General features: G+C 44.3%; 1 protein-coding gene across 1 annotated transcript in view; it reads right to left on the bottom strand.

The window, feature by feature from the left end:
• LOXHD1 (lipoxygenase homology PLAT domains 1) overlaps window positions 1–25,890 on the bottom strand; it is a 149,898-nt gene that overhangs the window by 26,760 nt on the left and 97,248 nt on the right. Inside the window, exons 30-36 of the mRNA XM_039733354.1 lie at window positions 25,553–25,707; window positions 24,553–24,762; window positions 22,374–22,497; window positions 18,737–18,945; window positions 13,913–14,098; window positions 10,215–10,342; window positions 6,159–6,276 (exon numbers count right to left, since the gene is read on the bottom strand). Of these exons, the coding sequence (XP_039589288.1) occupies window positions 6,159–6,276; window positions 10,215–10,342; window positions 13,913–14,098; window positions 18,737–18,945; window positions 22,374–22,497; window positions 24,553–24,762; window positions 25,553–25,707 (1,130 nt within the window). The remainder of the gene's footprint in view (window positions 1–6,158; window positions 6,277–10,214; window positions 10,343–13,912; window positions 14,099–18,736; window positions 18,946–22,373; window positions 22,498–24,552; window positions 24,763–25,552; window positions 25,708–25,890) is intronic.

Consider the following 25,890-nt stretch of genomic DNA (forward strand, 5'->3'; position numbering starts at 1 on the left):
TATGTGAACAATTCCTGCATCCTCTTAGGAGTCCAATCCAGAAAGTTTTCTTTGCAAAATTGAACTGTGACTAATGTCAGGTTGACTGAAAATCTGTTTTTCCCCATTTATGAAAATCTATGGTCTATTTCCCCCCCATTCTGAGGCATAAACTCGATGCTGGAAGAGGTTCAGCCAGCAGTACCCCTGCCCTACTTGGGAATGACAGTGACACTGTTAGTAGCAAAATGTCCTGAGCAAAGCTTGCGGGGAATTGTCAGGGAAGCAGTGGGGATAGAAGCAGATTAGAGTTGTCAGCTGGAGAGCACTCACAGACACAGAGGTCAGGCCTCTCACAAATACCCAGCCCATGCTGAGTACTCCAGATGCTGTCTGAGAAAAAATGTCTGGCTACTAAAGCTGCTGGAGCAAAATGCCAGCTTTTACCATCCTCAGCCCCTCACCCAGGATGTGTGATTGCATCTGTGTGCATCTTACTGTGAGCAGTAAGGACAGAAACAGAGACCTGCCCTGGTATCCTGTTCTGGGCTGGTGCTACAGCAGGAGCAGACAGGGTAAAGAAATTCAGTTTATGAGTGTTTTTGGCCCAGGGGATGTCAGCCCAAAAATCCAACTCTATCCTGGGCTGATTCCCCAGCAGGGCAGGGGGGATCCTGCCCCTGTGCCCTGGGCTCAGGTGAGACCCCACCTGCAGAGCTGCCCCAGCCCTGGCTCCAGCAGCACAAGGACGTGGAGCTGCTGCAGCCAGTGCAGAGCAGGCACGGAGATGCTGCCAGGGCTGGAGCCCCTCTGCTCTGGAGCCAGCCTGGCACAGCTGGGGCTGCTCCCCTGCACAAGAGAAGGCTGCAGGGACACCTGAGAGCCCCTGCCAGGGCCTGCAGGGGCTCCAGGAGAGCTGCCCAGGCACTGGGGACAAGGCCTGCAGGGACAGCACACAGGCCATGGCTGCACTGCCACAGGGCAGGCACACATTTTGGGATGTTGGGCAGGAATTGGTGGCTGGGAGGGTGGGCAGGCCCTGGCCCAGGGTGCCCAGAGCAGCTGTGGCTGCCCCTGGATCCCTGGCAGTGCCCAAGGCCAGGCTGGATGGGGCTTGGAGCAGCCTGGGATAGTGGAAGGGGGTTGGAATGGAATGATCTTTAAACATAATTTCCAACCCAAACTCTGATTCTGAAGTCACAGCAAGGGACACAGAAGAAGCAGCAGTGGCAGGCTGACCTCTGGGTCACAATGTGGGTACATTGCCTCTCAGTTACCCAGCATGGACCCCCTAAATGCTGCTCATCCAGCCCAAGCACATCATGTGCTCTGTGGTGGAACCTGGGTATCTGCAGGGAAGCCCCAGATCCCACCTAAACTGGGGCAGGTAAGGAGTTCTTGAGGCATCACCCCTCTCTCAGGTCTGCCTGTCTCATGACTACAGAGGGGCCCTGAACAGTTTTTTGGAAGGGGTGAAACCTGAATGTAGCCTTCTTCAGTGACTAAAATAGCAGGAAATTAATCCCATCCTGCGAGGAGATGTTTGTGGGTGTTCCACACACAGAGGATGATGCAGGATTTTGGTTTCAATCATGAGGGTCAAGCAAGTCATCTCAGTGAGCTGAGCTGAGACTATATTTAATTTCTGCCTGTTCCTCTCAGTAAAACGAGCTCCTGCTTGGCAATGAGACCGCTACTTTGCACTGCACCTAAGCTATTTTTTAGGATCTGTAGAACTTGCTGTGGGCATCCAGTGTGTTTTTCAGCTCAAACTAATTATGCGAGGAGGTTAACTGGGCTGTAGAACACCAATAAGCCACGAAAAGAAGGTGGCAGAAGTGTGTATGAATAACACATTGATAATTTGCTTTGTAGCTGAGCAAATATAGTAGTTGACAGGAACATTAAACTAACAATTTGAAATTAATTGTACACTGTCTCCTGCAATGGAAAGGTTTGACATGTCCGATTATTTGATTTACCCCTACCCAGCCTTTTTCCAGATATCATGTAAAACATGCTCCACAGAGTCTCCCACTCTGCTGACACCAAAATACACAGCTCCTGGAATTCACCTTTAAAGGCTCAAACACAGGATTTCATGCTTCTGTTGCATGTCATTATTCTTCACTTAAACCTAGGAACTTCTGACTGTAAAACAAAAAGACTTCTGTCTTTTGCAAAGAATAAAAGTCAGCTTCAGCTATATAATTCTCAATTCTCAATAATAACTCTCAAATTCTCTTAATCTCCTTTATACAAAGGAGAAAGGACTGAATAAAGACCGAGTCCCACATGCAGGATTATTTGTGACGTTTGAATGCAATGCAATTAGTGCTTCATTAAGGCAGCTTCTTATCTGTCTGGCTTTGACAGCACAAAGTAACATTAAAATTCTGAGGGAAGCAACTCTGCAGAATTCAACAGTCTCATAATTCCTGCTATTTCACTGAGCTTTCATCCTTACTTGTTTCTAGCTTTTCAACTTCAAAGCTAAGACACTGGGCAGCAGGTGAAATCATCACAGGGACTGAGAAAGCAGCTATCCCAGGAAGAGGTTTCCAAAGCATGCATTTAGATAAGTTTCTGAATTAGAATGAAAATATTTTAAACCTGAGGGTGGGCAGGCCCTGGCCCAGGGTGCCCAGAGCAGCTGTGGATGCCCCTGGATCCCTGGCAGTGCCCAAGGCCAGGCTGGATGGGGCTTGGAGCAGCCTGGGACAGTGGAAGGTGTCCCTGCCCATGGCAAGGGATTGGAATGGGATGAACTTTAATGTCCCCTCCAACCCAAGCCGTTCTGTGATTCTATGATTCGGTTCCCTGGTTTTTCAGAAACACAGAGCAGTATCATGGCAGCTTGATGTGGAAGAACAAGAGATTCTCCATTAGATCAGTGGAAAAAATCCCCACTCTGAGTCCCTCCAGAAGTGGTGTGACCAGAAAGCATTGCTCATCTTTGGAGAACATTCATGATGCCTGTTTGGGCATAGTAATGATCAATAATGTTCATTTTGTTGCAAAACATCACTAATCAAATTTTGTTCCCTGCAGAGGTTTAGGTACTAGCATTTAAAACATATTGCTACTTCCGGTAGCAAGTTTGAATTTTCAGCACCAGGTTCATTACTTCACTGAGATTCTGAATGAAATTTTAGTGTATTTTATGTAGACAGAAAAAAAATATGACTACTTGCCTGCTTGTAAATTGAATCTTTTGGCTGTGTACAGAATCATTGATAATTCATGCATTTTAATTGGTATTTATGCATTTCTATATCTGCTGAACTAAAAGCAGTATAAATTATGGCTAGCAACAGTTTACCAAAAGACCAAAGAGAATTAAAAAGATCATTTATTGCTAGTTTAATAGAACAAGAAAACGGAGAATATAGTGTAGATAAATGGAGCAACAAATGGTTAATTACGGGGTTGATGGCTTAATCTAGCTTCTCATTTCACTGTGCTAGTTAGCACTAACTGTGAACCATCTGTCTGAGAGTTTAGCACTACCCCCACAAGTATTTCATTATGCAGTCTTAATATGCACTTTTGACAGAAATGGAAATGGGCTCCGATCAGTTTTCATGTCACACCAGGCTACGTAAGTTTTTAAGGCTGGAATACAAATCAGAGAACAAAAATCCTTCCTCCCCTCCTCCAGAACGCTTCTGCAAGCCACCCTCTGCCTGGGAATGCAAATGCTGTGTTTACCTTTGCAGGGAAGGTGGGAAAGAAAACCAATAAATACAGTTATCTACGTAACACTGGAGTAAAAAAATCCTCTGTGATGTGTTTGGCTAAAAAAAAAAAATAAATAAAAGAAAATATAGACATCATTTCCATAAGTTTCTAAAATCACAGAATTATTAAAGGATGGTTTGGGTTGGAAGTAATGTTAAAGACTTTCCAGTTCAACCTCCTGGCATAGACAGGACACCTTTCACTATCCCAGGCTGCTCCAAGCCCCATCCAGCCTGGCCTTGGACACTTCCAGGGATCCAGGGGCAGCCACAGCTGTTCTGGGCACCCTGTGCCAGGGCCTGCCCACCCTCACTGACAAGAGTTTCTTTCTAATGTCTAATCTAAATCTGTCCTCTTTTAGTGTAAAACCCTTGCCCCTCATTCTGTCACTGTCTGCCCATGTAACAAATTTCTGTTCCTCATTTTTACAAGCCTTCTGTTAAGTCTGTTCTCAAGACCTGTTCTTGTTGCATGGTCCACCTGTGGCTTCTGTAGAGCTGGAAGGTGGCTGTTACCCTGCTGGATATGTCCAAATGAGAGTCCTCTGAGCCCACTTTGCTGGGAAATCTTTGCTTTTTGTAGGACAGTCCAGCAGGCTGAGGGTTCGGAATGCCTGGACAGACAAAGCAACAGGAAGGTGGGGAGGCACACCTAAAGATGCAGCCATCTCTTCCCTTTTTGCTGGTGCTTGTTCATGACTCCTGGAATGTCTCTGGATGAATAAGCTTTATTTGATTTTGTTTTATACGAATATGATTTATAAAACTCAGGGGAAAGCATGTGAGAAATTACAAAGGGAATTTGACCAAGACATTTGAATCTAATCAGACAACAGATTTAGTTATTCCTTAGGCACAGAGAGAAAAACTGTGCGTCTGTGGCTTCAATTCCAAAGATACGTGCTGGAAGTTTAATCCTTTGAGGAGCTGCAGAAGCATCATCATAAAGTCATGGAATGTTAAGGGTTGGAAGGGACTTCAAAACTCATCCAGCCCCACCCACTGCCATGGCAGAGACACCTTCCACTATCCCAGGCTGCTCCAACCTCTGTTCAACCTGGTCTGGAACAATTCTAGGGATAGGGCAGCCACATTCTCCCTGGGCAACCTGTGCCAGTATTTCGCCACCCTCACAGTAAATTATTTATTCCTAATGTCCAGCTTGAATTCCCCCTCTTTCAGTTGCCCTCCTTCCCCAGCTGCTGGGAAAAAATTTAGAAGTGGAAATGTTGAAGTAAAAATGGTACTGCAGTACAGAAATTCTTTGAAAGTGAAGAGAAGCCCATCACTTCACTGAAAACTGGTGGCTATGTAGGGTCAATGTTTAGAAACACATTTATCTCTGTGAAAAAGACTGCTGTAAATTAGTCAAAAAAAGGATAAAGGACCCAATTAAAAAATCATGCAGTGTTCCCTCTGACCATGGTTAAGCTATTAGGTGTTAAACTGTTCTCATGAAAAGGTCAAGATACAGAAACCCAGCAGGATGTCAACTCCAGGAAAAGCATGGTAAAGGAAAATGGCAGAGATGTGTTTCTCCATTAATGATATCTGATGGTCTGCAATCAGTACATCATTCTCCTTCTGTCTTAGAAATATAACTACAGGGAGCCACACCAAGCAAACTACTTTTGGCTGCCCAGAAACAGGTGATCCTTACAAGAAGCTGATGGTTTGACAGCAAAGAAAAAGGCAAGCACTGTACTTTTGTGCAAGGTAGGACATCAGGGAAAAGTACCATCAATTTGCATGTTCCATTCTAAATGCGAGATAAAAATGACACCTTACTTGTATGGACAAGAAAAGAAATAAATGTGTGTGCTAGAGGAGAAGGAAAGAGGAGAGATGGGATGATCCAGTGGAAGGGGTGGATTATTTGGAAATGTCCCACCCAGTCCAGGGTGTCTCTGTCTGGCAGAGAAACATCCACTCTCCCAAGGATTCAGATTCCCTCATGGCAGAGACCTGCAGGGGCCAAGGGTCCAATCCAGGGACCAGAAAATATTGCAGGTGTCCTGGTGACAAACAAAGGCTTGTGCAGAGGAGAGAGATATCTAACAGTGGAACCTGTTGTGTAACCATGGAATCATTTATGTTGGAAAAGGTGTCCAATATGATCACATCCACCCATTAATCCAGCACCACAGTGATCATTGTAAAACCATAGCCCACAAACGTGCCACACCCACAGGCCTTTCGAACACTTCCAGACATGAGGATTCCACCACAAAAAAAAGCTCTAAAACACAGCTTTTCCCTCTGCTCTCTTCTTTCTTGACTCAATTCCTGCCAGGAAAAAACATGAGAAACCAAACGGGAAAAAAAAAAAGTAGAAAACTAATGAAAGTGAGTCCCTGGGTGCACTTCTCCTCTTTGCCAGGGGCTGAGAGGCTCCAGGACAGGCAGGCTGTGAGAGACCCGTGGTGCCAAGAGCGTTACCCTTTCCATGAACCAGTGCGGGCGCGTCCCCTTCCCGTCCGTCCGGATCCTCATCTTCCTGAGGGGTGCGATGTCAGCAATCTCCATAATGAAACTGTCCTCCTGGCCCCTCTCAAACCTGCAGGGATTGGAAGACCAAGGAGGTTTTCCTGCTGCTTTACAGCCTCTTCTCATCTCTGTCCCCTGCTTCAGCCCTGTCCGTGCCAGCAGCCTCAAATCAAAACTTTATGGGCGTTCTTTACTGGACTTGAGCATTCCTGCACTGCAATCACCAGCTGCTTTGCTGCTGGCAAGACACCTCGCTGCAGATTTGACAGGGATTCCTCCTTCCCTGGAAAACACAGCCCACCTGGAGCTGCTCCAGGCAGCCTGTAGCATACATTACTGTTCTGTTTGTGACCAGAACAATAGCGGCTCACAGTCGGGTTTCTGAACATCGCCTCCCTCCTGGCAGCTGCCCACTTGCCTGTCCTTGGCCAATTCCAGCTAGAAGGCAAAATAATTTTGCCTCATCTCCTTCCCCTGAGGCTCGGCACAAAACTTTGTGTTTTGTGGAGAAAGGCAGTTGCTGCAGCTCAGCTAAATGTGGCACTGGGATTGAAGCCCAATGCCCAAGTTTAGTAAGCACAGGCAAATTGTGTTAGAAAGGAGACAAAGCCAACCTGATGAAATTGCGGGATTTGGATTTGCAAACTGTCTCTGCCTCTGGTAAGAACCAGGGTGGGTTTGTGTAAGCTTGCGTGAAAGACCTTCCCCAGTGTGTGGCTGCTGAGTACAGGCACAGGGATGTGCAGGAGCTGCTCATCCATAGCAATCAGCAGGAAGCAGGAGAAGGGAAAAAACAACTAACATGTGCTTCCCAAAGAAGATTACATTGGCTAGGACTGCACCTTCCCTCCCTCCTGGCATCACTGATGTTGGGAGGAAAGCCTTCAGTGGAAGTGCTGCCTCAGGCTCAATATTACTCTGTTCTAAACAAGTGTATCTCCCTGTTTCCCCCTAAAATACCTGGTATTAAAATACCAGCTGTGGTCTTGGAGTTGGAAATCTAATCCTTGTTAAGGAGAATGGCAGCCAGATCTGGGGGGTCTACCAAGCATGTGGTGACCACTCTGCAGTTGAGGTTTCCCCTTCATGCAAACTTCACCTTGTGGGGGAATTACCTGAGTGTGCTGAGAGGTTTGGGAAGAGCCCTGCAAACTGTGGGCATTGCCATAACAGAAACAATCCATAACGATGATATCTCATTCCTGGCAATGCACACAGCCTCCCATAGCTGTGCAGTGCCAGAATGTGGAGAAAAAAACCCCCATTTTCTTTACCAACTCTGTTCAGATTACCCCCTGCAGGATGAATGTGATTATACTCACACCATTATCTGAGCATGCATAGCTGCAGATGTTAGTAATAGGGGTTGGCTCGAGCCTCTCAGTTTTCATCCAGGCATTGCTTCCTCTGCACTCCCAGAGGCATTTGGACAGGGCATTTTGGTCCCAGTCCATTTCTAGTTATTAAGGGTTATGTTTGCTCTTTGAAAAACTCCTTTTTCTTCTTATTTGTCTTTCTCTGGTACCGGATACTGAGGCAGCCTGTCTCACTGTGAGACATAGAATGTACTTTTGTCCTGGACTGGATTGATTTCCACATCTATTTAACAAAAAGGTGTGACCCTTCCAGTCTGAATTACCCTGTGATCCTATGATCGGTTTTTATTACAATCACTATTACCTGCAAAGCTTCATAGAAATCTCTCACTCTCAGGCTTTCCAGGCTAAGCTAAAATGTCTGCTAGCAAAATAAAACATTCTTTATCTTCAGCAAATGCCTTGTTTGAAGTTTGTAACACTGATACTCATCTGCTTCTTCCAAGAGGGAAGTACTAGAGGCAAGTCATTGCCAAAGTGACAAACTGGGTGACCCAGAAGCTCTTTGCTATCCCTAATTTATATGAAGATGAACATAAACCTGAAAAAAAAAAATTGAGATGGGAAGAAGCAGCCAGACAAGCTGACTGCTGCTATTCCCTTTTCAGGACACTGAACCATTTATCTACAGGATTTCATTAAGCTTTCCTACCCATGCCTGCCCTTATAAATATTTCCATTGCCCGGGGGTCTTGGCAATAAGTGTAATGTAACAAAAATTGCCTTAAATCTGTGGCAGGTTAGACAGACGGCTCTTCGTAATACACTGAGCTGCTGTGAGTGAATTGGCACTGGATGGCCCCAATAAAGATGAAGTGCCTTTTACCATTTGGTTGCAGCAGCTCTCACCCACCCCTGCTCTGCTGGTGCAAGGGCTGGAGAGATTTCCATGTGGAAAAGAGCCAGGAAAGCCTGTGCTGTTAACAGCTGGATGAAGACTGGTGGCAGTGGCACTGAAGCAGACAGGATGTGAATTTGGGGACATGAATGTCCTCTGCAGAGGGTGCTAATGAGATGACAAGAGCTCAGTACAGCTGGAGGTGTGATACAGAGCACCTCCAGCTAGCAGAGATGTGCCAGCAGAATAGCACAGCATCCTGGGGATATTAACATAATAAGAGTTGTGCCTTACACTTCCTTTTTTTTACACAGCCCCAGTGGTTTTTCAACACCTTTCACAGCTCCTCTACTGTCAGATGATAACGCAAGCAACTAATAACACAGAGACTTTTCTATTCTCTTGTATTGCATTTTCATACTCTTATATCAGAGGTTGTCCATCCCACCCATGCAGACAAATGGGATGTGTTTTTAGAGGCCACAAACTTTAGGGGTATAGCTTGCCCCGGATGCAGCAAATTCACAGCCATGCCTTTAATGGGCTGGAGATGTCTTGATCTCCTTTAGAGATTTTTGGTTGACACACCCAGATGTGAAATCTGCTTAATTTCTGACTCCAAACATCAGAGATCCATTTTCCCACCTACTAGGACTGAGTGTTGGGATTAAGTGAGTGAAAGACAGGCCAGTTTGGGCTTGCCCAGGGTCTTGTAAGAGCAGTGCCACTGATGGCCACACTTGCTGATAAGCCACGGGCATTGCTCCACATGTTGGGTGTTCCTCTGTGATGGGGAGCAGCAAGCCCCAAGAGCTGTGGTTTTCTGCATGACTCAGCTGTGTTTTTCACAGATATTTTAGTCAGCAGCACCTCTGCTGCATTTTTTTTTCACAACAGACAAGGCTCGTGCTTGTTACTAACTAGACACATGAAGCTCTCAATCTTAGCTGTGTTTGGCCAGACACCCACTCTGCTGCAACACCTTCAAGCAAAACTTTCCCTGAGCAAAAACCTCTGTGCAAGGTGCATCTTACCCTCAATTATTCAGCATTCTCTCAGCAAGCTGAGCTCAAACCGTGTGGCCAAAAGCTCCTACCCTTCTGATGCTCTGTACATGCCTTTCTGAATAAGATCAGAGCTAGTCAATTAATTAAATTTAAGCATGGTGCCACTAAAAGATGGTTCATTCTTGAGCATGCCAAAGCTTTCTGTACTAGGAAAGGTGCTAGGAAGGAACAAAAAAGCATTGGGAAGTGGATGAGTGGTGGCATGTGTGGGTTTTTTGGCTTAAGGAAGTGCTGGCATCAGGCTAGGGTTATAGTGTTAGCTGTTTCTGCTGAAGAAAATGAGAGGTTAGTCATTTTTAGTAAAGTCAGGGCATTCAGTGCAGCATTCTGTGCCACCACCCATCCATTTCCCAGTGCTGTCCTGGGTAATGTTCACAGTTCTTCTCGGAGACAATGCAAGATTTCATACTTTTATTTAAGATGCTTAACTCTAAAGCCACTGAGGAACTGGTTAAACAAAACTTGCATAAATTACAAAAGTTTTGTGTTAAACAACACAAATGACAAAGGTTGCTTTCCCCTGGCTATGCAGTGCTCTCTTTTCCTTTGCTTTGCTGAAAACCTGACAGAAATACTTACAAGGGACCCAGTCTGAATCTATAATGTCAATGGGTATAAATGTTTGTGTTTCAGTGGGAGCATGATCAAAGCTCTGAGTGTTTCTTGACTTGACACTAAAATCTGTCATCACTCCACTTCTAACCAACAAAAATGACAGCTACTGTACCTGTCTCCATTTTTTTCCAGCAGCATCTCCTCAGTGTTCCCATTGGATCCAAAGACAGTCATGAAAATATTGGCATCGGTACCGCCGCTTTCGATGTCTCCAGTCACAACCGTGACTTCGTACAGGATCTGGTGAGGGTTGGAAGCAATCAGAAAGCCTCATTTAAACAGCTGTCCTTAACCCAAGCTGAACAGGGCTGATGCCTCAGGTTTTAGTTTTTTATATTTTTCAGATTCTGTGCTGCTTTAGTGTGTATTTCTCAGCTTCATGTTAGGGGATGGTGAGCTCTCTTCACAAATTAGGGAGACAAAACAATTCCTTCTCTAGCTGGGAACCAAGGACAAATAATCCAAATCTCAGGCCCAAGAGCATAAACAGGGATTGAAGAGAGAAAAAAAGAAAGATGGGATTTCATAACCTAAAGCTGTAATTGGATTAGTGTGTATTTCTCAGCTTCATGTTAGGGGATGGTGAGCTCTCTTCACAAATTAGGGAGACAAAACAATTCCTTCTCTAGCTGGGAACCAAGGACAAATAATCCAAATCTCAGGCCCAAGAGCATAAACAGGGATTGAAGAGAGAAAAAAAGAAAGATGGGATTTCATAACCTAAAGCTGTAATTGGACAAATAACTCCAATATGCAAATGGAGCAGAACTTATAAAAGCAAGAGATCCTGTGACCAGTTGCACATTTTGTGACTATTTTGGGTTCACCTTGAGTGTAGCCCTGGCCAGGCTCTTGTAATCCCCAAGGTGCATCCATTGAGGCCTTCCAACAAATCCTTACTTTATTCTTTAGCTCTGTCTAGTCTCTGTTCTAGGTCAGCCCTCACAGGGCATCAGGGCAACAGGCTTTCCTGGAGATCTACTACCTTGACAGAAAAGGTTTCAACACAACTTCTTGGTTCTTCTCCACACCATTGTTTTCAGAGGTGAAGTTAGGCATCAAAACTTACTACAGGACTTTCCATCTATGACCTTTTCTACAGATTTGCTCAGCCTTGAAAGAGACATATTTATTGTGACAATATCTGAAGTACAGAATCACTGGATGGATTGGGTTGAAAGGGACATTTAAAGCTCATCCCATTCTACCCTTTGCCATGCCCAGGGACACCTTCCACTATCCCTGCTTGATCCAAGCCCTGTCCAATTTGGCCTGGGACATTTTCAGGGATCCAGGGACAGCCACACCTTCTCTGGGAAACCTGTGCCAGGGCCTCATTGCCCTCAGTGTAAAAATTTCTTCCTTTCATCTAATCCAAGTCAACCTTCCCTCAGTTTAAACCCATTATCCCTTGTCCTGTTGCAACACCAGTGATGAAGATCTCTTAAAATGCTTCTTCACAGGAGTCACAACCATCACATCAATAGCTGGGCCTCCAACCCTCTGCTACGAGGGTCTCTGCCTGGTCACCTCCAGCACTCCAGCTCTGTACTGCACCAAACTCTTGATAATGTTAAAAAAGAGTCTCCCAGAAGAACAATTGTTTCTTCTTCTTGGCTGCAAAATGTTTCCCCCCCCAAAAGTTCAGTGTTTATCTGGGCAACATTTATTCCAATATCACTAGTGGTTTGGAGGTTTATACATCAGAATACTCCTTGGGGTACAAAAATTCAGCAATCCTACTCTCTAAGGGAATGCTCACTGTTGCATCAGCTGCAGAGTCCTCCCAGATCTTGCATGCACTAAAGGCATGCCAATTTGTGAGAAGATGTTTTTTATAGTTTTAACCTTACTTGTCTAATATTTTTCTTTTCTCCTGACCTGGGAACAATAAGATTCTGAATAAATATGTCAAAAATTTGCAAGTCCCAGTGGCCATTAGGAGTTTTAAGACTTCTAGACCACTTAGATGCTTTCAAGATCATAGCTATGGTATCAAGGCTTCTTTAAGAAGTGGAAGAATATCAAGAAACAGCTCACAGAACTATACTTTAAATAGTATACTGCTAGGCTAGTTTTATTGGCCTGGATTTTGGCTGCCACATAAATGAACAATGCAAAGGAATAACATGATATAAAAAAATTATTTTTCACATTTGTTTTAACCTGAGTAATCTGTTGATCACATATTCATCCACACGTATTTTAAATTTTAGCAATGCATGCTGTTTTTTTACAGGAAGGAGAAAAACTCTTTTACCAATGCATTGAAGGCTTCTAATGACTGTGGTGGACATTGAGTAATTTCCCCAACTATGGCAAAGCAAATACTCAATTTAAAGCAAAAAGAGGGAATATCAAGCCAAGAAGAAAATTAAGTTGAAATGGGTACTTATGGCTGTACAAAAGCCAAGCAGGAAAAAAAAATAGAAAAGTATTAATCTTCCCAATGATGCTAAACTATCAGTTGTCTTTGAACTCTAAAATGCCTGTAAGACTCAGTTTCTAACTACAGCTATTAACAAGAGAACGGTCCCAAATTCCCTCAACTAGGAGACTGATCAGAAAGTCAAATGCTCACTTCTGGTTTCATGTCCCAAGCATCTCCCCAGATTTCCTTCAAGTCTCCCATCAAGGTTCTGACCCAACATCACAGGGAAAAAATTGTCTTTAGATGTGTCTATTTTTGGTGTGCTTATGAAAATAAATATTCACGATTGTGCTTTTAAAGGAAGACTGAACATAAGTCTTCATTAAGATCCACTTCAATCTATGGGCAAGCCATCAGCTCACCAACAGGGGCTTGGAAACCTCATCCAGGAGGTTAAACGACAGATGGGGCATTTTTATTAGATTGGTTTTAACCTTGGTATTAAGTCTGAGGAAGGTTTTTATACCCTCTTAGGTCAATTCCATCACTGAAATCTGCATTGATTTGGTGAATCCTTCACAAATGCAAAAAATGTTATCAATTTTTTTGCATGTCTGGGGAACAAGAAAGATTTCAGGAGAATATTTTTAGCTTGGATATCAAGAGCAGCATAAAGAGAAAATAATGTACTATGAAAGTGTAACCTGACTGTAAACAGAAGCACATCTATAGAGACTTCAAATTGCCACACAGGTATTTAAACACAGTGTTATTGTCACATTCATCCAGACTGTTATTTCTGCTACAAATCTTACATCCAACATCAGCACAGTTTGGCTTTCCAATTTGTACTTGTTTGAAATATGGCATAGCAGATATTACTTCAAAATTCATACATTTGAATGAAAAAAGGATAGAGTTTTATTCGTCACTGATTCAATTTTAATTAGTTATTCTCACCAAAGATCAGGCTTACAAATGTTTTCATGTTTCAACAACTTCCAGTAATTATTAATTTCCTATCCCCTACTAAAAAACTTGGTATGTAGCCATATCATGGAGAGATTAAAACATTAGGATATTTCCATGGCTCTAATCTGATGAGTTAGAAGCAATCCTTCACGTTGAAGTTACTCCCACTCTAGGGGTAGCAGGTGACTCAGTGGGTGACAAGATGAGGACAGGCTGCTGAACTGTGCCTGCTCTGCCCTCCCACCATGCCATGTCTGTATCCAGCCAGCCTCACTAAACAATGCTCCAAACAGTCGTGATCCTAAACCAAGCCTAAAGATTTTGCTAATAAAAAAACATCGGAAAGGAAAGCGAAGGGAAGTCTCAAGCCACTTGCAAAAGTCAAATTATGAGAGCTGCTGAAGCACGGGCTATGTCAGGAGAGCTCCCTGCAGCAGCTAAAGGCACAAAGGGAGCCTGGTGCCTACCTTGATGCCAATGTTAACACACTCTGCATCCAGGATGTTGAGGATTCGTGAAGTGAGCCCGTCTCCTTTGTCTCTGGCCAGCCAGCACTTGCAGACAAAGTTGTACATGACACCTTTGGTGGGCACGACGATGGTGAGCTCTTCCATCAGCCAGCAGCTCTCAGGGGTAGCGCCATCGTGCCCCACCTGTGAGGGCCAGAGAGAAAACACCTCCTGGGGAAAGGGGATTTCTCTGGATGAGGGTGATTCACCTGGCAATGAAAGGCTCAGAGTCTGTGTACACCACCACAACAAAGAATTCCTCACGGGAATGGAGGGAGCTCTGAAATGGCGCCATTGCCAAGGGCAAGGGAGCTCAGGTCATCAATTGCTGTGCATGAGGGAAGGTCAGTCCCAAAAAAAAAGCAAGGTAGACTGGACTGACCTACATGGAAGCATGTCCAGTCTCCTGTCACTCTGCTCCTGCGCAGTTGACCTCTATATGCTCATTTTCTCTTGGCAGCATACACGCTTCTCCACCTTTACAAGCCTTTCCACTTCTGTCACCAGACTTGGAAGTGATTATTCAAAGCTTCATAGCCAAGAGGAAAGATGCTCAGCAAACACCCACATGCATTATTACAAGCACTTCCCTCACAAATCCACATATAAGTGAGCTAAATGTATGAGGCTGTTTCTCTGCTTCCCATCCCCTTAGACTGCAAAAGCTCTGTCTTTGTACAGCAGACAACAGATGGAGCTTACATCTGTAGCTGGTTGATTTTCAAGGACCACCTCCTCCAGCCCCAAGAATGATCTGTCCTGGGGACCAGGAAGTCACATAAGGGTGGCCACAAGCCTGCATGGATGAACATGGAGCTCCTGAAAAAATTTAAGTGGAAAGAGGAAGAACACTAGAGGTGGCAGCAGGGGCAGAGATCCTGCAGAAATACAGAGACAGTGCAGGAATGAGTTAATTATGAAAGCCAGAGCCCACCTGGAACTGAATTTGCCAAAAACCAGGGTTTCTGCAGGTATATCAGCAGCAAAACAATGTTGATGGTGTAAATTTCTGCAAGAGCCTTCATGTGTCCCTCTTAAGAAAGGTGGGGAGTTCAACCTGGGGCAGACTTGGAAGCAAAATTATTTATCCAAGTTAATGTATCAACCTTGGTCAGTTGTTCCAATGAGCTACCTGTCCGTAAAAGACCTAGCTGCACTTCATTATTTTCAGAGAAAATGTTGTTTCTGTCATTCTAGGAAAATGAGGTCTTCAGCCCAAAAACCTTGCTGTTTTTTGTTTGTAAATTATTAGGATATTTAGGCAGGCACAGAAAGCAATTTTTAATAACAGATTCATCTAGGGTGATATATCTGTGGTATCTATTTTTTTTCCCAAAAACAAGTGATCTTTTCTGTCTGACGGTCTCAGCCATCACTGCTATTAGGAGTATTATTGCTGTACTAATGTCTGTGCAGCTGCAGAAAATTAGAGCTAACCACTAGGGAAATTCAAGTCTACAATGGATGCATTAATCCTCGGATTCTTGGGGTGTGAGGTGAATGGGAATATGACACTTGCCTTCCCATTCCCTCCCTGCCAGCTTGGCTGAGCATCTCCAAGCACAAAGTCAGAGTCTCCGTGCAGCTCTGCTGCAGGATGGCATGGATGAGGTAGTGGGGAAAGTTCAGGGCCAGGGTTTTGAAGAGACAAAGCAGCTGGAGGAAAAATCCTAATGGGCCTAATAAAATTTGCTGGTCTTTTGGGTTCATTGCACACCCCCACCTGCTCACATCATAGAATCATAAAGGACTTTGAAGCCCATCTGATTCTAACACTGCTGCCATGGGCAAGGACACCTTCCACTATCCCAGGCTGCTGCAAGCCCCATCCAGCCTGGCCTTGGACACTTACATGGATGGGATATCCACAGCTTTCATGTGCAAAGTTTCTTTCCAAGACTTTCTAGCTGCCACATTTTCACAGCAAACTTTAACTTCTTTGATATCAGTGACAACCAGAAGGAAACAACCTGTGCATCCAGCTGCCTTGGAGAACCTGTGCACTAACAGGTTTCCAAAGACCTCAAGAGCAATGCAAACTCTGGGACAAATTGAATCTGTGTCAACCAAGTCTTCCCTGTGGCTGGAGTTCAGGAGCAGATCACCAGGATTTGACTTTCAATCAAATCTTTAGACAGACCATGCCAATAGAGTGAATAATGCCAAGCCATGGCCACAGCAGCAGCGTAGCCTGGATGTGCATATCAATACCACAGCAAGCGGTTTGGGCTGAGATGTTTGAGCTAAATTGGAATGACAGAATTTCAAAGCCAGGTAGATCCTTACATGGGCTGTTTGAAAACCTTTATAACTTGTTCCTCCTGTACTTAAGGGACTGCACATCACCGAGGCTGAGATTCACAGTTTGTACTGGGCAGATCAGGATCACATAGAAACTGAGCACAGTGTCAGATGGAAAATCTGAGAGAATATTTGTGGAAAGAAGATTCAGACAATACTAGAGAAACCTGAGGATCAGGTCCCTAGTCTCTGAGAGACTGGACTTGCATTTGTAACATTTGGGTGTCCTTGATCTTCCTCTGTGTTCATGATGGAGAAAGGCTCTGAACCAGAAGAAGTTTATGAAAACAAACCAAGGCAGGACTCTCCTAGACATACCTGAGTCTCCCTGCAGCAGCAACAGTCTAGGAACAGTGATACTTTCATCCATTAGGAGAAGAAATATTCAAAACTAATTTGAAAACACAGTATAAAGTGTCTACACCGAATAACTTGTGCTATCTATTTTCATGTCAGGGTGTCTATTAAAGCCCATCAGTAGTAAATATTATATCTGTAGGCTTACAAGACAGGAATAAATGGGCACCTTTCAAATTACTTCATGTTCCACTGTTTCTGCTCTCAGTGGAGTGCATTTGTAGCAGGTGCATAATACCAGACTAGAAGTAGAATCATGCTACAAATCTCACCACCCTGCTAAAAGGTACAGTCTGCTGCCTGGGTCATACAGAGGGCTCCTGGAAACTTAATCCTCATACTATGCTATTTTCACATGGTAACTCACATTCAGAACTTTTCACCTTCCACACAAACAGACAAATGCCAAACCCAAGAACGAACTGTTCCTCACTTTTCCCCAAGCAGATAACTAGCAATTTTCTGCAATGTCCCTGAACACTGCAATTTTCTAGAAGGAAAATGCGGACGGATGCCATGGCAACCACGGCAGACTAGCACATCAATGTCATCGCTGGGACACGGGTCCAAAAGAAGGGACCTTCCAAGCTGAGGGCACTGCATGAAGGAAGGCAGAAGGCCAGGAGCAGGTGGCTCCTTCAGCTGCAAGCTGGGGAGTTACAAACCAGAAGGGAAAAGGGAGCCAGGGGTGAGGCAGCAGGCTGGTGAGATCACTGAGCACAGGGGTGAAAGAGTGCAGAAGAACATCACCAGCCTGAAAGATATATGTTATTTCTTTTTCTAGCTCTCTACATTTTATTTGCAACCTTTTATCTTCTTTCCCATTTGTATTCCTTTTCAAATTAATTTTTGCCTTGCTTCTGCCTATTTCAAAGTGTCTTCTCCTACTTCTATTTTCTACCCATTCCATACCCTATTCACTGTATCTTTTCCAGCATCCCTTTATATTTATTTCTTCAGGCTGCTCTTCCTGTCTCTCTGACCCTGAGGGGTGAAACTGTTATTTTCCTCCCTCTCTGTCCCACTCCATGGCTGTTTCTCTGTGGGCACAATCTGGAAGAGAAGGATTGATGCACTTGCTTCACTATAAAAGTTTGACCTCGAGATGGGCTAGACAGAAAGTGCCACTAATACACATAATAACTGAGAGTGCATTAAGAAAATGGCTTGATAATAAACTGAAATCTGATACAGAGATTTCTCAAGATGTCAGAATTCATTGCTTGAGTGAAAGGTAGTGTGAGTGACAGTCCCTCAGCTGCAACAACAGGACATACAGACACGAAGATTTTCTTATTAGTTAGGATTTCTCTTTCTTTCTTGTCTCTTTCCAACTATACAGGCACACACATCAACAGATGGGATTACTTCCACAAAGGGATGTGGTAAAAACAAAATTAAATAGGCTCCTAGAGCCCTCAGGTGCTGTGGGCTTCAGTACTTGAGGGGCTGGAGCAAGCTTTATGGAGGTGGAACTGCCATATGAAACAAGAATGAAGTACACAAACACTCTGGAATATTCATGTGAAGTTTAAGCCCAGTGATGGAAAGTGTATGCAAATTGTGTCTCCCTGAGCCATAACAGAAAAAATGGTTCCTGTACTGAAATCTATTTGTGCACATTACTTACAAATTATGATTAATTTTCTTCTCTAAGTCTGTGTCCTCCAAGCTGTGAAAACAATTTTCCTGTTTAGCTGGGAAATTATACAAGATGTGTTTCTCACAATTTATGAAGCCCTGTTGGAAGTAGTAAAAAAAATCAACTAGGAAAAAGACCAACGAAGAACTGCATCCTGGGAGGCTTCACTGCATCTGGCAGTAGCAGGGATTGAGTAAGAAAAAGCAGTGCCAAGGATGGGGCAAAACTGGGACATGTTACAACTTCTTTACAATTCACAATTATCTTCTGTTTCATGAGGATCCTGGTTTTATGCAAAGTAAAGCATACTTATTTACAGGTCCAGACACATGCAAAACCTCATCAGCACAGTCCTGTTTACATTCCTTTTAGACCCAAGAGCCTTTCCTCCACTGCTAAGAATAACAGAACCACGTGCTTTTTTTTTTTTTTGGCCACACATTTCATACGCCTCCAGCGCTCGCGCTGCGTTCACAACATACCTCCACTTTCTTGATCTCCCCAACATCTAGGCCCCAAACCGAGAATTTCTCCACAGAGCCATCTGCAAATTCATCCTTTCCCTCCGGGAGGTCCAGCCACAGCCTCTCTGTCTGCACCTTCTGCGGGCCCATGATGATGATGAACACGCGGCTGTCGGTGCTGGAGTCGTACTCGGTGCCCGTCGTGACGGTGATGTGGTACGGGATCACTGCGGCACAGGGAGAGGTTTGCTCGTCAGAAAACCCACACACACACACGCACTTGTACCAGACTTGAGAAAAACCAGGGGCTCATCCCATCAGAGGGAGCAGCTGTGCATGCCAAATGGGTTCACATCCCATTGAATTCATTTGGAGAAGTGATAGCATCATGCTTTGTTGGGCTACGAGTGTGCTTTGGAGACTACTTTCCCGCGGCGCGCTTGGGACTGAATTCTGCAAGGGTTAATTTCCCCAGGCAACCCTACTGGCTTCAAGGAGGTTATAAGTCCAGATTTCTCCCTAATGCATGACAGAACAGCAAAAGGCTTGAATCCTTATTGACACCAAGAGACCTTCCTGAAGATGAGTCTGAGCACCTAAATCTTAAACAGGCTATTAGGCCAAAGTGATCTTACACCCCCCGTTCAATAAAGACAAATAAATCTGTGCTGACTCCAAGGTAAGCCATCACCGACTGAATGTCCCAGAACAACCACAAATGCTCTCCTTTGTGCCTCATTCAAGGATTGCTGTGATCTATGGGGCAGCTCAGGGTTTCAGCATCCCTGTACAAATCCAGACAGAAGAGAACAATCCTTCTATTAAAGGTAAGTCACTCAATAATTCTATGCGTTGCATAATCATTTTGGTTGGGGGAAAAACCTTCAGGGCAAGGCTTGGTAAAAGAGGAGGTGGTTTTTCTGTGGTTTTCAGAAATTTCAGTTCAGCTGTTAAAAGGGAGGAAGTGCCAGACTGCTTTTCAAGGGCTTTCCAAAAGCTCATTTGGGTAAGCCGAGCAGGCAGTGCAGAATTGGTTGCTGAATACTCGTTTGATTTCTCAGAACATTTGTGCAGGGCTGTTCAAACAGCTCTGACAAGACTCAGAGCTCTGAAACTTGCTTTGTCACAGACTCGAAGAAGCCTGGCTTCATCATCACTTTTCTGATTAAAAATAAAAAAGTTTGTAAGTTGACAAAAAAATTTGGCTGGTTTTCAAATTACCAAAGATTGACATCTAATTTTGCTTTATGATGACTAACAACATTTTTGAGGTGGGGTTTGTACTAGAAATTCACATCAGACTCAGAATACTTGTGCAACATCAGAGAAGGCATAAATTCATGCTGATCAAATCTGTCCTTACCTCTGGACAGAGCAGAACCCAAAAGGATTCGTTCAGCCCCAATTTGAGGGTTTTATGTACCAACATAAAATGAGATGATTAGGCAAGATTTATTCTCCCATTTATGGTATAATTTACATTCCAGTGGGTATATCAGCACAATGATGCATTTAGCAGGAAAAGGACTTAGTTGTAGTCAAGGTAGATTTTATAAGACTATATTGAGGGGTCGTGTTTAGCACATGTCCAGATTTTAAAATAAATTTTGAATAGGGACATTTTCTTCCTTAGGGGTTTTGTTCTGTTCTGCTATGACAGACTAGGTTCAGAGAACTACCAGCATTTCTAGCTGATCCTAAAGCCAAGGTACTTGAAACACCTATAAAAAAGAAATGAGAACTTTGAGTAACTATAATTTCCCTCTTTAATAATGGACACAGAGATACAGAGTAGCTTACTATCAGAGAGCAGGAAACATCCTTTTCTGTTCTTTCCTCTGAAAACTGGAAAATGGATCCTTAAATTAGTTTATCTTCCCTCCCTGTTGTCTCTCTCTTTATCTGGGACTCATATTTCCCTTTTTTCAAACACAGGTGAAAGCAAAACCTGTGGCATGTGGCCACAGCAGGACACCCCAGGTCCTCCAGCCCATCTCCCCTTGTCCTTGGGTGCCGGCACAGGGTTCAGGCTGCTTGAGGCCACGTGTTCCCCTCTCAGGAGCCTGGGTTTCCTTCGGGATCCATCCATGCCACCTCCAGGGCTGCCTTCCAGCATGGGAGAAGGTTTCCAGTTCAGATCCAAGCAGCATCCTGGCCAAGAGGACCTTTCCCTGAGCTCCATCCTCACATCCTCCACCTCCTGCCCCTCAAAGGCATTTGCCAGTTTGATCTCAGCACAGCCAGGACTGGGCTGAGTGACAAAAGTCACTCCCTTTCCCAGCCAACTCCCAGTACCGCTTCCTGAGTGAACCAGCTGAGCTGGCTTTTTATCCCTCTGGGAAGGTGGCTGCCTGGCTCACCCAGTCCATCTTATCTGACATTCCTTCAGGAAATCTGCCATTCCTTCAGGAAGCAGTTTCCTTAACGAGGCCACGTCACTGAGCAGAGATAGTGGTGATGACAAGCTCCAGGACTCAGAGAAAAAAGACCACCCTGGCACAATGGGGATGTTGGGAACTGCTCTCCTAGCTCTGCTGGAGAGGGGTTCTCTTGGGAAATGATGGTATTTTACCCATTATTTGTGAAACTACACGGAATGCCAAGGGGGCAGATGTTATCCATTGTCACAGCACAGAAGTAATATCAGAAGGAACATGGAAATCGCTTATTTTTTTTACTTGAACACAATGTGGGATTACAAAAGCAGGGCTGCCCCAAGACACATGGGTTGCAGGCCAGGTTTAGCAATGTGCAGCATTAAATCAGCTTCCAAATGAAAGATGTGGGACTCGCAACCCAGGTATCACACCACAAGCTACTGAGCATCAGGGGAGCTGCAGACCATCTGTGTGACCACCTCTGGGCTCTGTGTGAGTCCCCATGGAGAGCTATCTTAAACTCCTGAGGAAAATGACATAATTTTCACTTCATTTACCATGGAAGTTTGAGATAAATTTAATCATTTTGCACTTGCTGTGGATTAAAATCACATAGACAGTAACTGTGATGCTGCTCAGTTAGTCAATAAAACACAGTATCATAATCACACATCTAAAATCTTAATTTAAAGCTAAAAGGACTCATGTAGGATATCAAAGAACTGTAGTTTCAATTTAGGGCATAAGTCATTGTCCTGGAACACAGAAGTAGTCATAGAAAGGGTATATCAATCAGAGAATTATAGAAAAGCAAGGTTGGAAGGGTCCTTAAAGTTCATCTCATTCCAGCCCCGCTGCCATGGGCAGGAACACCCTCCACTAGACCTTCAGGACAGCTGTTGTGATGCACACTATGTGTGGTAAGGAAAAAGAAACCTAAGAAGTTCTAGAAATAAATCATATCTAAATTCAAATTAAATTATATTTCATCTTGAAATACCATCTCAATTAAGTCAAACAAACAGTTTGGAAACACTTGATTTTCTGTGAACTTCATGACTTATCCCACTGTTGAGATCAGACAGCTGCAGGAAAAGCAGCAAACACAGAAACACAAGCCTTGATCCAGCCATTCCCAAAGCAGTCACAGCACAAGGAAAGAGAAATAATTGTTTTGCCTCTCCTTGCTCTTCAGCAGGATGAAAGCAGCCTCGGAAGCACTGAAAGCCAACAGCACACAGAGGCATGCAACCAAACACTCAGGCACGAGCACTCACGTGAGCCTTCCTCTGCTGCCTTGACCAGGCTGGATTTTTTGGGCTCCTTCAGGTTGGCACTGCTGTCCTGGCTGGACACGCTGAGAGAGGAGCCATCCAGGCTGTTCCGCTCGCCGTCGTAGCTCTGGGTGGGGAATGTTTGGAGAGCAATGAGGCTGAGTGCTCACGGTGTCAGCTCTTCCCATGTGCCTCCAAGAACAGCATGAGAAGAAATGCCTCTAGCCCCTCAGGTACCTTTTTGGTCAGTATAGCTCCAATAAATGTGACTTGTATTGTACTGGTGGTCTTTTGTTTACTTCATTGGTAACCCTGGCAGGCCATTTTGGATGTATGTTACATTAAAAGAAAATATAATAGGCATAAGAGCCTTGTGAGTTGTGACCTTTTCTGTGCTACCTGTCTGAAATTGTCTGAGATTGTCTGAAATTCAGCTCAGTGGAGCAGTGCCAGAGCTCACAGAATCATAGAAGGGACCTGAAAGGTCATCATGTTCCCACACTTCGTGGGCAGGGACACCTTCCACCATCCCAGGTTGCTCCAAGTCCCATCTAGCCTGGCCTTGGGCACTGCCAGGGATCCAGGGGCAGCCACAGCTGCTCTGGGCACCCTGGGCCAGGGCCTCCCCACCCTCACAGGGAATAATTTTTTTCTTAATATGAAATCTAAACCCACTCTCTTTCAATGTGAATCCATACCCCTCGTGTCCCATCAGTCCAGGCCCTTTTATATTGTCTCTCTCCATTTTTCTTGTCAGCTCTCTTCAGGTACTGGAAAGTCACATTTAGGTCGCCCCAAAGCTGCCTCTTCTCAGGCTGAACAATCCCAATTCTCTCAGCAGAGCTGCTCCATCCCTCTGATCACCTTGCTGCCTCCTCTGCACTGGCTGCAGCAGCTCCACGTCCTCGTGCTGCTGGAGCCAGGGCTGGGGCAGCTCTGCAGGTGGGGTCTCACCTGAGCCCAGGGCACAGGGGCAGGATCCCCCCTGCCCTGCTGCCCACGCTGGGATCAGCCCAGGGCAGGGAGGTTCAGGCTGGGGCAGCTCCAGCTCTCACCCACAGCACTCCCAGCTCCCTCTCCCAGGGCTGCTCATTAGGTACAAGTCAAATATCACAAGAGGCAGAGTTCTACAAACCTGAGTGATGTGAGACACTGGTTGTGTTTGAAGAGTTACTGACAAAGCATTTGGTGTCATTGCCCAACAAATGTGAGGCTTCTGTCAAATAATAAATGTGAGGCTAATGTCGAATGATTATTTGATAGTGTGAGGCACACTGTCAAATAATTTTTAAAAAATTGAGTGATTAGATTTTCCTCATTATGAATTGATATAAGCAAAAGGCTAAGGCTGTCCATAAGCACTGATAGGGCTGTGTGCTGCAGTTTTATGAGGCAGCATATGGCAACACTCATCCATGGTGTAACTCCTCTTACATCCGCTCTGCTGCCTTCAGGATGAGTCCAGAACAATTCCATTGATGATCATTTTAGTGGTAACTGTCAATTAAAGCGTCTCTGTACTTTGCAAAGTGGACTCCTTAAATAAAATGAACTTATAATCAGCTGCTTTATTATGTCTCACTGTATGGAAGTAAGAGAAGTCTATTAATCTTGTTTGCTAATTTTAATTAGAGCATGTAGCTTGAATTCCAATTAGCTGCACTGTGTTGATAAGCAATAGAGAGTGTGCAAGTAGAAAGGACACTTCACTAAAAAACATTTGGTCCTTTGAGTGGTAGCAAAGAGACCTGGCTTTTATGTCAGGGAGTGGTGGAACAGGGATCTGAAAAAAAATAAACACCCAGTCCAAGTGAGGATGAAGTCAAAGGACCCAATACTCTGGTTGGAGGGCTTTGAAAAGTGGGACCCACTAATAACCTGCTTTATGGGCATAGCAAGAACAGCAGCAGGGAAATGCTGTGTATCAGCAAGGTAGTGAACTCTCATCTGAAGGGTTCCACTTACACACCTTGATTTTTCTGCTGAAATTGCAAATTACAGAGCTAGTGATAATGGGCTGAGAGTGGCCTTACTTTCAGCTCTCGTCTAAAAACCAGAAATTAATTTTGGATAAGCCAAAACCTCTCTGAGTCCCTAATGAGCTGCCTTGGACTTCAACCAGATATTCAAGAATTTTATTCTTATGAGCAGCAGTGGAATCTGCTTTGAGCCATAACTGTACCTGTTCATAAAGTGTCCGCTCTATCTTTTTGTCCTCTTTCTTTTTAGAGAGCCAGCGCTCGCACAGGAAAACGAATGACTCCTCAGTGGTTTCATCCAGGATCTCCACTTTCTCCAGAAACCAGTCAGGACTGAACATGCTATTGTCATGGCGAATCTTGATCTTGTATAAAATGCCAAGGTCCACAGCCTGTATGGTGAACGTGTCCTCCTGCAGGGTGTTCAAGAGCAGTGGATTCTGTTAACAAACTCTCAACAGATCATCTACTGGAAAAAGGCAGAAAAAGGCAAAAAAAGGGAGGCTACAGAACACATATGTTTAAATTCCGTATTGCTGGATGGTGTTTGGCTAAAAGCTTTGCAGAAGTCTATGGAGGCATATCTGAAGGCTGAAACTGTTCTTCAGGGAAATGTTTTAAAGCCTGCTTCTGCTAGGAGGGGAGCTGCAAGAAACACCACTTTTACAACCAGTTAGAATATTGAAATCCTGGAAGGTTTAAAAGTATATTTCCCTTTCTAATCCAGTTAGATTTGTATGAACAATCCAGATAAGTCACTCTTTGCCACCATTATATCCAAGTGGCCCAAGGGATGACCACAGAACATCACTTTTGGTGTTACTTTCCCAGATACAGCTGAAGTTTAAGTCTCATCTATTTAACAAGTTTTCTGGTGAATTCCAACATGTACTGTGTACATGCAAGTCAGTTGCACAGGGACTGTGGGAATCTGCAGCTCACAGCTCAAGCCAGTTTCCATGACCAAGCTCATAATTTGTCCATCAGTGACTTCATAGGAACATCTGCCTGTTTGCTGCAGTGCCTGTCAGTTGTAATACCCAGCTGACAATCCATACAAAGCATTTTAAGAGGTAATGAATGTGGTAAATGGAATCAATCAATCCATCCCTCATAGGAAAACTCAGCCTATAAAGGCAGTCATTGACTTGACAGATTAAAGACTGAGAAACGGAAAGTGTCATTAACCCTTCACATTTTTACCTGTCCTCTTTCAAACTTGTTGAAGTTTGTTTCGGATTTGCTGAGTTTTCTTTCTCCCATGTCCCCCATGTCTCCGTAGATATTTAGGAAGACATTAGCATCTGTCCCAGCACCATAGATATCCCCAGTGAACACACTGATCTTGTACGTGTGAACTGCAGAAAGAAACAGAGATGATTTCTGGTCAGATGAAATATTAAGGTCCTTGTTAGGTACTGAATTTACCTAAGAAAATGTTCCCCAAGTTTTCTGCCCGTCACCTGTAGAGGTATTAAATCCCATATGGTTTTTCTTTGAGAAAGACTGGAGAATCCCTGGCCTGACATTTGCTGACTTTC

Source organism: Passer montanus, unplaced genomic scaffold (genome assembly GCF_014805655.1).
Source record: "Passer montanus isolate IOZ18808 unplaced genomic scaffold, ASM1480565v1 scaffold86, whole genome shotgun sequence".
Lineage (NCBI taxonomy): Eukaryota > Metazoa > Chordata > Aves > Passeriformes > Passeridae > Passer > Passer montanus.